The sequence below is a fragment of the Pogoniulus pusillus genome, chromosome 6 (assembly GCF_015220805.1).
Source record: "Pogoniulus pusillus isolate bPogPus1 chromosome 6, bPogPus1.pri, whole genome shotgun sequence".
NCBI classification, from domain to species: domain Eukaryota; kingdom Metazoa; phylum Chordata; class Aves; order Piciformes; family Lybiidae; genus Pogoniulus; species Pogoniulus pusillus.
In genome coordinates, this window is record NC_087269.1 from 13,866,975 (window position 1) to 13,879,642 (window position 12,668).

Genomic DNA, 12,668 nt, shown 5'->3' on the forward strand with positions numbered 1-12,668 from the left:
ATCAAACCCCAGGAAAAAAAAAAAAATGAGCTTGGAGAAAGGGAAAGAGAGAAGGTGGCATTGTCCCTTCTGAAGTTATCCAAAGGCAGAGAGGAGCGAGGGAAAAGCACGGCGCACAGATCCAGACAGCCGACTGAAATCCCCATCAATTTCTTCTCGGTGGTCTTTCCCCAGTGAGGGGCAGGAAGGACTTTTCAAAATTAAATTAAAAAACAAAAACAACAACAGCCAAACAACTCCCCCCCCCAAAAAAAAAAAAAAAATTAAAAGAAATTATTTTGGTTTAAAAGGATTTTAAAAAACCAAACAAAAAAAAAAGAAAAGAAAAAAAATAAGAGACGATAGATCAGCCCTCCCCAGGATCCTGGAGGGAAAAAAATTGGGGTTAGATTTAAAAGGGGAGGGAAGGGTAAAAAAAAAAATGAAACAGCAAACCCAAAAAAGAAAAGCCAAACCAAACCAGACGCTTCTCTCCACGGAGGTCTCCGCAGAGTGTGACGGTTAACTGGTGACGTAGTGTTTCGCCGACGGCTGGCCGTAGACCCTATAGAAATCCTGCCGCCCGTGCTGCTGGGATGCGTCAATCCATTCCCTCACGGCAAGTCCCGGGAGCGACTGGGGAACGGCGGGGGCAGGCGGCAGCGGGTGGGAGTACTCCTGCGAGGAGACCGTCCAGGGAAAGTGCCCCGACCGCGGGTAGGGCTGGTGCCCGCTGTGGTTGGACACAGAGGAACAGTAACAGTTGTCCACGGAGCAGACGAGGATTTTGCGCCCGCCGTACTGGGAGAGCACGGACTGCTGAGATGAGGTGGTGTTGGGGTAGTGAGATGGGTTGAAGACGGAGCCCGAGTGCACCGGCTGCGGGCCGCTGGGAAGTCCAACTATGTGCTGTGTGGAGCTACAAGGCACCATGGCTTGTGCGGACTGCCCCTCGCCCGCTGAAGCGCCCTGACTCATGTACTGGCTCGCTACAGTCCCGGACGATGGCTCGAGGAAGCTGCCCTCGGGGAAGGCGGTGGAGTGCTTGCGCTTCTCCGCGCCGGAGTTGCTGACGGTGCAGGGGTACATGGGGATGCTCTGCAGGAAGGGGACAGGGGTGCTCAGAGGACCTGCAGCGGGAAACAGGAGAGCAGGACTGAATCAAGCATGGCACAGCATAGCTCCAGGGTGCTTCGGCTGCTGGTCTGAACCGGCGGCGAAGCCCTGAGGCCAATGCTCCAGCCCCACGTGAGCAGCGCATTCCCTCGAGCCTGCCAGACCAGTGGCAAACTGGGCACACAGCCAAACACGGGTGAATTTTCAGGTTCTGTTCTAGGACCTTGCCAGCAGGCTCAGAGCAGTCCCAAGCACCGCTCTGCAAACACGTGCACAGGCTCGGTCTGTGCACAGCTCGTGACCACAGCCTGTGGACAGGATCAGAGCAGGATGGACTGGGGGACAAACCCAAATGTCCCTAAGGAGAGAGGACTGGGAAGCCTTCCTGGGATGAGTCTGCTCCCAGGCATGGGCGGCAGGACCACGTTGGTCCCTAGCCACTCCTGCGCCAACCTCCATCTTTCCACTGCCTTTTCCTGCCGATGACCAGCCCCTAGCTGTGTCACCCCAAAACACAGCCCTTTCACAAGCCAAGGGGGATGTTCTGAGGGGAACCAGAGCTGGCTTCATGGTGCCTCCACGCCACTGCTGACTGCAGAGGGGTTGGGTTCCCAAGGGTCCCTGCATGCCAACAGTACTCCCTCCCCACCCTTGTACTAGGATCCCTGGGGCACTCAGATATGGATACCAGAGGTAGTGAGGTCCTGTGCCCCCCTGGCACCCCTCAGGCTTCACCCACCTTCCAGCAACTTCCTGAGCTGCTTTTCCTTCTTGGCGATCTCATTCAGGAAGAGCTTGGAGTTGAGGTGGCCAATTTTGGGTGGGGGCAGGCTGCCACCTGTACAGTTCTGGGTCCTGTTGGGGACCACAGGCAGAGAGGAGAGGCATGAGGAACATAGTACATTCAGGGAAGGGTCAGACAGATCCTTACCTCAAAAACTTCCTGGGACCAAACCCCTTCCCTAGGGCAGCTATGTGGAGGGCAGTGTGGAGTTGGTGCTCTCTGATGGGCAGGAGCTTTCCTGTCCAGCTGCGCCATGAACATCCCATGCCAGGGTGTACTTCTCGCAGCGCCCCGCATGCCACTCCAGCTTGCCTTGGCTCTAGTGCTAGTGTTGCCTTGAACCCTCTGTTGGGCCAGCTCTGCACTCTAGCCCAGCTGGTCCCACCCTGGTTGGGCTGCTGGGTCCCAGCTCTCCTCTTCCATAAGCACACCACTACTGTTTCCTAGCCGAGGAGAAGAGTTGATTCAATGGCTGTAGGAGGACATTTTTTCATCCTCCCAGAGAAGAAAAACGAGGCATGAAGCATCATTCTGCCAGGCCCTGTTGCATCCCTGGCCCTGCTCCTGCCCTAGACATAGTGGTGCTGTCTCCTCTACAGCAGCCCCTCCATTCCCCACCCAGAACATGCCTGCCCCACAATGCTTACCTGTCCATCAAGATTTTCACAGACTTGGTGTTCTAGGAGGGGAAGGAGAAATTCTGGTCAGTAAAGCCAGTCCCTGTCCCAGTGGCCACCTCTCCTTTTACTGTCACCTTCCGTGGGCCACCAGCAGGGGAGAGGTGACCCAGGGGTGCTAAGCCTCCTCTCTCCCCATCACAGGCTGCCCCAGCACCATCTCCAGCTGTAGCACATCCTCATTTGAGGCTGGCACAGAGCCTGCCCCACTTCTCCTTAACTTCTCCCACTGCTGAGACCGCTGGAGGCATCAGCTATCCCTGTAAGTGTCCCCACTACAGTCCATGCCTCCCTACTGCTCCCCGTGCAACCAGACCTCCCCCCTGTCCCCATCCCATGGCTTCTCTTACCTTCATGAAGTTGATGTCCTCAGTTTTGTCAAACATAACCTGGACAGAGCTGAGAAGTTTCTTGGCCTCCTGCATGCGCTCGTTGAGGTGGAGGACCTGGGCCGCATTCTCATTGCAGAACTTGGCTTGGGCCTTGTCCAGGATCTCCATGGTCTTCCGCAAGTCTTCATCCAAGATCTGGTGCATCTTCTCATACTGCAGGCGCACCTCGTCCTTCAGCTGGCTCACCTTCTCCTGGGGGAGAGGAGCAGGGTCAGGCTCTCTGCTCCCTCCAGCTTCCACCATGTCATCTCAGGTCACCTGGGTCCTTTCCCTAGCAAGGGTGGGTGTGACCTAAAAGCTGCAACACAGCTCTGTTCTTCTGCAACACCCACGCAGACCAAACCCTGCTGTCAGCTGCCACGTGGGACTCTTTATGTGTCCGAGACCCAACAGCAGCACCACGGAAGTTTGGTTGATCCAAGAGATCCCCGAGACCTATCTCCCAGTGTCTAGGTGGGATTGCCTTCAGAGAGCTAACGCCAAGCAACAACTTGCCACACCACTGAGGCAGGTGTGTTCCCTTGAAAAACACTGCCCATCCCCATCTTCATCCCCATTCCCATCTTCATCCTCCATCCCCATCTTGGGCTAAGGACACATCATGCTCCAGAGCTTCCACACTCTAGGAGGCTGAGGGGCTTTAAGGACCATGAGCTGATCTTCCTTTACCTGTGTCCCAGCAAAACGCTTGCACCTCTTCCACCTCCTGGCTACTTCAGCAGTTTATTTCAGGGATCTCCCACCTCCAGAACCTTCTCCCACTCAGACAGAGGCAGGTGGCTCAGAGAAGGCTGTGCTGAGCTGAGGGCAGGGTGTACCATCTGATAATTAAGGACAAGCTTGTTCCGTATCTCCCAACTCACCCTAGGACCCATGAAAGTCTATTACCTTTAGGGCAGTCCCCCCAGAAGGACAAGTTGCAAGACTGGAATGGAGACAGCAGGTCTGTCCAGCCACTCCTCCCCTACATCTCCTCCCTTCTTCCTGCCTGTCTGGACCCTATGCCCCAGAAGCCTGTCCCCATTGCTCCGTGGGGTGCCAGTCCCCAGGGCTGGCTGCGGGAGGGTGAGGCACCAGCTACCTCAACCAGCCGCTTGTCCGATTCCAGCTTGTAGAGCTGCTCTTCAATATCTTGCTCCCGCTCCTCCAGGCGGTCCTGCTGCTTCATCAGCATCTTCTGCAAAGACAGGAGAGAGAAGCAGCCGTCAGAGCCCAGCAGCCACATGCACCAAGGAAGCTTTAGTGCCCCCGCACAGGCTCTGCCCACACAGTTCATCAAGGACAGTGCTTTTTCTCCAGCAGGATGCCACTGCTGAGCTGAAAGCCCACATATGGCTAAAGGAGGTGGAAACCTTGGTATTTCAATAGCCAGACTGTGTGTCCTGGACTGCCTTGCCAGATGAGGATCTTCATTTGAGTTCTCTGGATTTGAGCAGCCCCTTGGGTAACTCTCTGCAGCCCAGCACCTGGAATTTCATTGGAGCTAAGCCCTGGGAACCCAGGGAAGAAAATGGAGAGTCTCCCCCATAGCAGCACCATTTCGAGGCCTGTGACCCACTGCCAGCAGCCTCCCAGAAGATATCTCCACCCCTCCCTGTGCCCCTGCACGACATGCCAAATCCTCTCTCCCTTCCCCACCTCTGTGACAAGCCCCAGAGCCAGCCATCACTGTAATCAGAAGGGACAGAGAGAGGAGAAACAGGACCTCGCCCCACCATGCTGCCAGCCCCTGGCCATGACTCCTCGGGGCTGGGCCTGGGCCATCAGCCCAAGCACTGGGACAAAACCTTATCCCCAGCTACCAGCACGACAGCCTCACTCCTGCACGCAAGAGCAGGGCTTCCCAAAACACCCCTCGAGTGAGGTCCACATTTCCCCGCTCTGTGGCTGTCCCAGGATAAAGCCACCACATCGGCAAGGCAAAGAGAAGGGCTCCAGCCAGCAGAGATGTGGCGTTAGAGACAATCAATGACGGGGGCGAGAAGGGAAGGAGCCGGCAGCGAGGCTGAATTTCGAGGGGATTATTGCCATTATAAACCACCGCTTGGGGATTTATAATCAAGTAATTAATTCCTGGACGAGGCGGGAGGGGGAGGGTGGCAGAGGCGCTGCCGGGATTAATTGCATTGCAGGGAAAGGCTGTCACCTCCGACTCAATTCAGGGGCAGGAATGCGAAGTCTCCTCCCTCCTGTTGTTTTTTCCTGCGGTCTCCAGCACTTCCAGCCTCACTGTCGCTGGGCTCCTACCACTAAGAACAACAAGATGCTAAAAAACCTGGCTTCCCGCTGGCAGTTGTACTCCACACATGTGCCTGGTGCCCAGATGTGTGCAGATCAGAGAATCATGGAGTAACAGAATTGTCAGGGCTGGAAGGGACCTCAAGGATCCCGCAGTTCCAACCACCCTGCCATAGGCAGGGATACCTCACACTACATCAGGTTGTCCAGAGCCACATCCAGCCTGGCCTTAAAGACTTCCAGACACGTGGCTTCCTCCAGCTTCCTGGGCAACCTGTTCCAGGGTCTCACCACCCTCACGGTGAAGAACTTATTCCTAACATCCAATCTGAATCTACCCACTTCCAGTTTTGCTCCATTCCCCCTAGTCCTATCACTACCTGACATCCCAGAAAGTCCCTCACTAGCATTCCTGTAGGCCCCCTTCAGATACCAGAAGGCCACAAGAAGGTCTCCTTGGAGATTTCTCCAGACTAAACAGCCCCAATTCTCAGTCTGTCTTCACAGGAGAAGAGCTCCAGCCTCTGATCATCCTTGTGGCCCTTGTCTGGACACATTACAGCGTGTCCCTATCTTTCCCGTAATAGGACCTCCAGAACTGGAGGCAGTACTCCAGGTGAGGTCTCACCAGAGTGGAGTTGAGGGGGAGAATCCCCTCCCTCACCCTGCTGGCCACATTCATCTTGATGCAGCCCAGAATCTAGTTGGCTTTCTGGGCTGCAAGTGCATGCTGGTGGCTCACATCAAGCTTCTGATCCACCAGCACTACCAAGTCCCTCTCCCCAGGGCTGCTCTCAATCCAGTCACTGCCCTGAGATGGACACACAGACAGCTCATCCACTGAAACAGGGTCGAAGGGGCAGCAGTAGCAATGCAGCCCCCTAGGCATGTGCATAAAGAAGCACATGGGCCTGCAAGCATCCAAGGGCATCGTGGCTGCTATTTTTAAGACCAGCTGAATAGGTGGGAGCATCCACACTGAGGGCAATTTGATGCATACATGAAAAATCTCCTTCTTCTTTTTAAAAAGGTTGCTACTTACACTGCTGTGGCACCACGAGGATGCAATCTGCTCCCAGGTTAAGCACGGTGGGAACTGAGCTCTAGAGAATGCTCAGAGCTCTAGAGCTCAGAGAATGCTCTAGGGAACACTACTTGCTTGGAGCAAGCCAAGGGTGCAGGAAGAACAGGTCCTGTGCCAGCAGCCAGGCCAGGGTAGCAGGCTACTGGTGGTTCTTCCGCAGTCTTAGCTAGAGATTTTGGGTCCAGCACTGGGCAGAGCTGTAGGGCAGGAAGGCAGCAGCCCCATGCAGCTGGGCAGAGAGGTGGTGGGCAGCAGCCTGCTCCAGCAGTGGTATGGGCAGGTGCAGAGCAAGACGACCTACCCCCAAGCACTGCTGTCTGAAAACACAGTTTTCAGCAGCCCTCTGTAGAGGCCTGGCAGGGACTGCAGGGCACTCAGCTCTGGATCCCACTCTGACATCTGCACTCTGGAATTCACAGGATCACAGCATGTTAGGAGTTGGAAGGGACCTCCGGAGATCATCAAGTTCAACTCCCCTGCTAGAGCAGGACCATCAAATCTAGCTCAGGTCATGCAGGAACACATCCATATGGGTTGTGAAAGTCTGCAGAGGAGACACCACAATCTCTCTGGTGAGCCTGTTCCAGTGCTCTACGATGCTTACAGTAAAGTTCTTCCTCACGTTGAGGTGGAACTACCTGTGCTGTAGTTTACACATATTGCCACCTTGTCCTATCACAGGGTGCAACTGAGAAGAGTTTGTCCCCTCCCTCTTGACATCCAGCCCTAATTCCCTAGTGATATCACACTCCATTGATGCCTTCCTGCACCCCTGCAAGCCTGTAGATCCCAGCAGCCAGGGCATGTCTGGCAGTGCAGGCTGAGCTGGTGAGCCTTCACACCGAGCCCTTCCCTTCACTTCCCTCCTTGCCAGCACAGACCTGTTGTCTCGACTGGGGACAGACAGATTCCCCCTACTACAGCCCACCAGGACAATGGTTGCGTTTGGAGAGTCCCCTGGGAGCAGCAGGGTCCCCTGCCTGCTTCCCTCAGCCACAAGCTGAGGCAGGGCTGGAGAAAAAACATAGGGCAAGATCCAATGCCCATAGAGGCCAAATCCTTGTCCCACAGCAGCGGTGTACACATCAGGTGTACAACATGGAGCCACCACAGGGCACACATCTCTTCCCTTGCAATGCTGCCAGAGTGGTTTTGCAGGGGTGGTCACTGCCAAATGCCAGGCAGACATACGCCACCTTGCCAGCACCACTGGTGTGAGGGACCCTCAAAGAATGGACCAAACAGCCCCAGGAATGCATGTACCATCACCCCCTTCCCACTGCGCTGCAGCTGCTGTGGCACAGTTGCCAACCTTTGTGTTTTGTAACAAACCTCAGGATGCTGTGCTTCTGAAATCATACAATTACGTGAAATCACAAATACATGCAGAACTATGGACATGCACAACTTTCTATACACATTAATTTAACAGCCCTCCACAGCTGGAAAAAGTGACCAAATCTAACCTAAAGCCACAGGAATCAGGGAGAACGGAGGACATTCCTTAAATCTCACACTGGAGCCATGCTCTTGATTTTAGGGCGATTTAAGAACCATACGTGCCTGAGATAGCAATGGGACAGGAGGACTTTCCAGCCATGGCAACTGAAACCTTAAAAAGACACACGAGTATGAACTACCCCTTCTGGCACCAAGGGACAAAATCTCATTGTCTCCACAGCACGAGCTGAATTCCTTAGGTATTTTGAAAAGGAAAATATATCCCTTCCCCTTCCATCCCCTCCCAGATCTGGTATTTCTGAAGTCATGAACTCCTCCTCCTCCTCCAGGATCAGAATTTCTCAGGGTAACTTCTCATATTTCATGCATGACCTTGATTCTGGGAGAACCACAGCTCCCCTCTGTACAGACGTCCTTCCCAGGCTCCAAAGAGCTCTGATCCCAGTTTGTCTTTTAGGAGACGCGTCGTCAGTTTGCGAAATGACTGCCATAAATACTCTGTGCTCCTACACCAGCTGAGGGGGAACTCATCTAATTAATTAATAAGTTCATCTGCGGACAGGGTAGTGGCTGGTCCACCCAGACCCTGCAAGCAGCAGCGAGGTGGTTGCTGGAAACCAGTTTATTCTGCTGGCATTGCAAGTAATCTCCCCTCTTGTCATGGGAGAAAGGGCAGGAGGGGAAAGGCTGAGCCCTAAGAGGAGGTTAGCAGGGCTCCCTGCAAACACACCAGGGACATAACCCCATGCAGGAGCAGAGCTGCCAAAGGTGGAAGGAGAAACAGGCATGGACTATCCTCACTGCCAGTGGAGCAGGGTGAATCCTGAGGAGCAGTTGCGGCAAACAGGGCAAGTTTGGTGTATCAAGATCACATGGTGGGAGGGAAATGCTGCTTGGAAGGCCACTGCTGCAGGAAGCAAAGCAAGAACTGACAGGTCTCATTCCAGGATGATGTGCACAGCTAGTCCCCATGGGATCATGCCAGGGAAAGTCTCATCGACCATCGCTATCTGCCTAGCACTTGCTGGGAGGGAACCACAGCCAGGGAAACCACCCACACTCCACATACACCTTGCTGCACCTCCTCGTCCACCTCCTTTGAACCAGCAGAAGGGCAGCTCTGCAGTGGCCCCAAGTTCTAGTGGCTGCACTAGTTTGGGCCATGTCAGCCCCTCCAGGCTGTCCAGCCAGAGGATGGGGGAACACACACTGAGGAACAGGGCTGGCCCAGCAGAGCAGAACTTCTGCAGTATTAAATGCCTGTAGCTGCAAGACAGAAATAAGATAGGAAAGAGCTGAAGTGGTCAGACGATACAGCGTTCCTCATCCAAGAGCCATCACATGGCTGCAGCACTGTAAGCAACGGCTGCATTACAGACACGAGTCCAGTTCAGCCAGCTGGGCACTCCCAGCACTGCAAGGGGGGCACCGGCACTCATGCCCACCTGAGACCTCCCAGGCAGGGAGAAATCTGCAGGCAAGATGCCTTCTTGGCTTGGCTTAAGCTGGTTGCACCATTGTCCCTCCCAGAGGACAGAGCTAGGTCTGCAGTCACTACTGAGCCCACAATAAGGGCAGGTTACGCCTCTGCCCTGCCTGCAGCACAATGTCCCCTCATGTCTGCAGCAGCCCATGGCTCCAGGATCAGCACCAAGACAGTATGATACTGACCAAGGCAAGCACAACATGCCCCAAGGTTTCACCTGCTCTGAGGTTGGCCAGGGTCAACATATGTCTCCCAGGGGAGAGCCTGTGGCACCCCTTCTCTGGGGGTGTGAATGGTCACCAGCCCCTGCCCGAGTCCCAGCAAGATCAGGAAGGTGCCTGGCAGCTTCATCAAAGCTGGAGATGTGTGCCATGACCCACCGAGCAGTTCTGGTTTTAAATGAGAGTTGGAGCAATGGAGCCTTACCGGGTTCATGGAGGAAGCTAAGCCCATGCAGCTTCTGGGATGTCTAGTAAGTGCTGTGCATCTTTCAGGGTCGTTCCCTCAGCAAGCACAACCATGTCACAGAATCACAGAAACATTCAGGTTGGAAAAGATCCTCAGGATCACCAACCCAACCAATAACCCTACCCTACAAGGTTCACCCTAAACCATATGCCCAAGCACCACCCCTAAATGACTTTGAAACGTGTCCTTGCACACTAACTTGTGGGACACTTGCAGACTGCTACCTCGCAGTACAATGGGCTGAACCCAGCCCATCTGTGGGTTTGAAGGGCAGGTGGACAAATTGCAGGAATGCACAGCCCTCATTCCCATAGGAAACTGGGAACGGGGGTGAAGAGCCAGACTGCCCCACAGAGTGCCTTTAACTGCAGCTGGACAGCTGGCCCAAGACAGGCACGTTTGCTTCTCTGCCTCCCTCCTTCCTTCTCCTCTGTGCCTGGGCCTTCCCCTCACCGCCAAATCCCAGCCACCCACTGAATAAGGACATTGTCTGCAGCCACCGGAAAGCCAGAACGGAGGGAGCAGTTTGGAGCACGAGGGGGAGGAAGGGTGAGGAGGAGGAAGGTGGAACCAGAGTGAGGAAGTCGCAAAGGGCAGATGCCTGTTGTGGGAATGGCTCCAGACACCTGCAGCTCAGCCCAGGGACTGAGATCAAGGGCCCCCATTGAGACTTGTGTCGCAGCACATTACTGGAGACAGGCCTGAAGTCACAGTGACTGAATTTTAATGCACCAAAAGCCCTGGACCAAGGAGGCAAGCACAACCTTTTCCTTTCCCATGCATCCCACTCACAGGCTTCCCACTCCCCAGTCCAGCTCTGCCATCAGCTGGCCGGTCTTCTGAGAAAAAAACATGCGAGGAGCTATTCTGATCTCTCCTCAAAGTGTACCCCCACCTGCTGACACACCAACACCTCAACACCACACAGCTCCAAGGCACAACATGCCAGTGCCCCTCAAAACCATGAGATCCCACATCACTGCAGGCCAAACCACAGGGAGCATCACCCTCCAGTGCTCTCCTGCTGACCAGTCCCATGCAAAAGCAGCCTTTTCAAACTCCACACGGTACTCGCAGGAGGCTGATCTGCTTACAGGGACAGGAAGGAAACGTTTTCTGGTTGGGCTTTCATCTCGCACACATTTACAGTAACGCTAGGCAGGAGGGGAGGTCTGTGGCCAGGGCAGGAGGCCTCACCTCCCCCAGCCAGCCTGCAGCACACACAGGCTGCTCCAGGGTTTGGCTTTTCTCACAGTGCTCACTGTGCAGAGACTGAGCTGGTTTATCCCCAGCAGGGGAAGGAAGAGGGGAGTGGAACGGCCTCCAGAATATTAATAGGTGCCCTTGCTAGGGAAGGATGGGAGCAGAAGGCACACAGCTCATGGGCATTGAAGAGACACCCTTGCTAGCATGAAGGGGCCCTCTGAGCATCAGGAGAGCTGGTCTTTGTAGAAAAGGGCTGGAGGCTAGGTACTCAGAGCTAGCTTGAGAGAGCAGAATGAAGGGTGCCTCCCACAAGAGCGGCTCTCTGTCCTGTTCTCAAGACAAGGGTGGGTGGGGGTGTCTCCTGCCTGTCACCATCTCCTCCTGGTCTCTAAGCTTTCCCCAGCACATCAAGGAGGTGAAATGATTAGGTTAAGACCCATGTCCCATCTCCATCAGCTACTCCAGAGGCAGAGCCCCATGTCCCACCTCTAGTACCAAGCACCCCTACAGCATGGCTGGAGGACAGCAGCTGGATGCTCCCCACAGCTCACAGGTGCGTGGCCACTTGGTGCCTGCAGCACTCCAGGACAGTCGGCATGGCAGGCTATTCTCCTCCACGTGGGCTTTGTACCAGCAGACTCTAGGCTGCCACAGGGCTGTGCTGGTACCCACAGTCCGGGGTAACTCTTAATCTTGTTTACACCTGGTAGAAACAAAAAAATCATCTGTAAAGGGCAAATCTGAGGCATTGTGCTGTGTGGGGCCAGCAGCAGTATTTCTGGAGTCCAGGAAATGGGGACCTACTCTACACTGGCAAGTGACCTTCAGAGGGACCTTGAGGATGCTAATTTGCCTTCCTGGGCCTCTGTGAACCACCGCTGCTGCAAGGGCCACGTGTGGTTGTGCCTTGCACACAAATCGGTGGTTTTTGGATTCCAGCTTCAAGCCGTGGCTCAGATATCACCACTGTCAGTGTCCTCTGAGGAAGGACAAAGATCTGCTTTGAGGAGAAAATGGGGATAAGGCAGATTAAGAAGCAGGGAGACGAGGCCAGTGGCTGCAGAAGTGTCCTCCCTGTGGCAGCAACCCTGCAAGCCCTGGAGGCAGAAGCCTTCCTGATATGGAGTGCCCAGTATGAGCCATATGCTTACCAAAACAGAGGCACTATGAACACTGAAGTCACTTTTGCAGCATGCCAGAGGGTCGGAGGGAGGCTGTGCTAGTCATAGGCCAGTGTCAGACCAGATGCCCTCATGTGAAGCGCAGCAAACATAGAGCAAACCGCCTCTGCCAGACCTGGGGCTCATGACTCGCAGCATGGGAAAGAGAAGAGGAGAGGAGCTGGAAACACACTGTGAATACAGGAATGGAGGAGCTGGTTTCCATGCTAAGCATGCAGCCAGGTGAGTTCCTGCTGATGCTAGTGGCTCCACGGGACAAAGATGAGCTTGGTGATGCCCAAATCTACCAGGAGAGACAGTAGAAAATGCTCCTGAGCCATGTCCTGGCAGCATGGCGACCACAGATGCTTTTGAGCAGTGCAGGGGAAAGATGGAGAGATCAGCTCTGAGAGCTGTCAGGGCTGCAGCTGCAGGCATGACCAGGCCCTTGGAGCAGCAAGGAGCTCAAGGAATCTTTTTTCTTTCTGCTGGGAAGGGAAGGAGAAGAGATCCCCACCCAGGCCTGGACTCGGATGTCAGCCAGCAGTCCTCCTTGGCCAGTTTTCAGGAGGGAGGGCAGTCTAGGTTTCTTTTGCCTGGGAATGAAGATAGCCAGA

General features: G+C 54.6%; 1 protein-coding gene across 1 annotated transcript in view; it reads right to left on the reverse strand.

Moving 5' to 3' along the window:
* Positions 1 to 254: 254 nt before the first annotated feature.
* The window catches only part of TRIM8 (tripartite motif containing 8), a 30,010-nt gene continuing 17,596 nt past the window's right edge, over positions 255 to 12,668 (reverse strand). The window contains exons 3-7 of the mRNA XM_064144490.1: positions 4,030 to 4,125; positions 2,907 to 3,140; positions 2,527 to 2,558; positions 1,835 to 1,950; positions 255 to 1,109 (exon numbers count right to left, since the gene is read on the reverse strand). Of these exons, the coding sequence (XP_064000560.1) occupies positions 502 to 1,109; positions 1,835 to 1,950; positions 2,527 to 2,558; positions 2,907 to 3,140; positions 4,030 to 4,125 (1,086 nt within the window). The 3' untranslated portion in view covers positions 255 to 501. The remainder of the gene's footprint in view (positions 1,110 to 1,834; positions 1,951 to 2,526; positions 2,559 to 2,906; positions 3,141 to 4,029; positions 4,126 to 12,668) is intronic.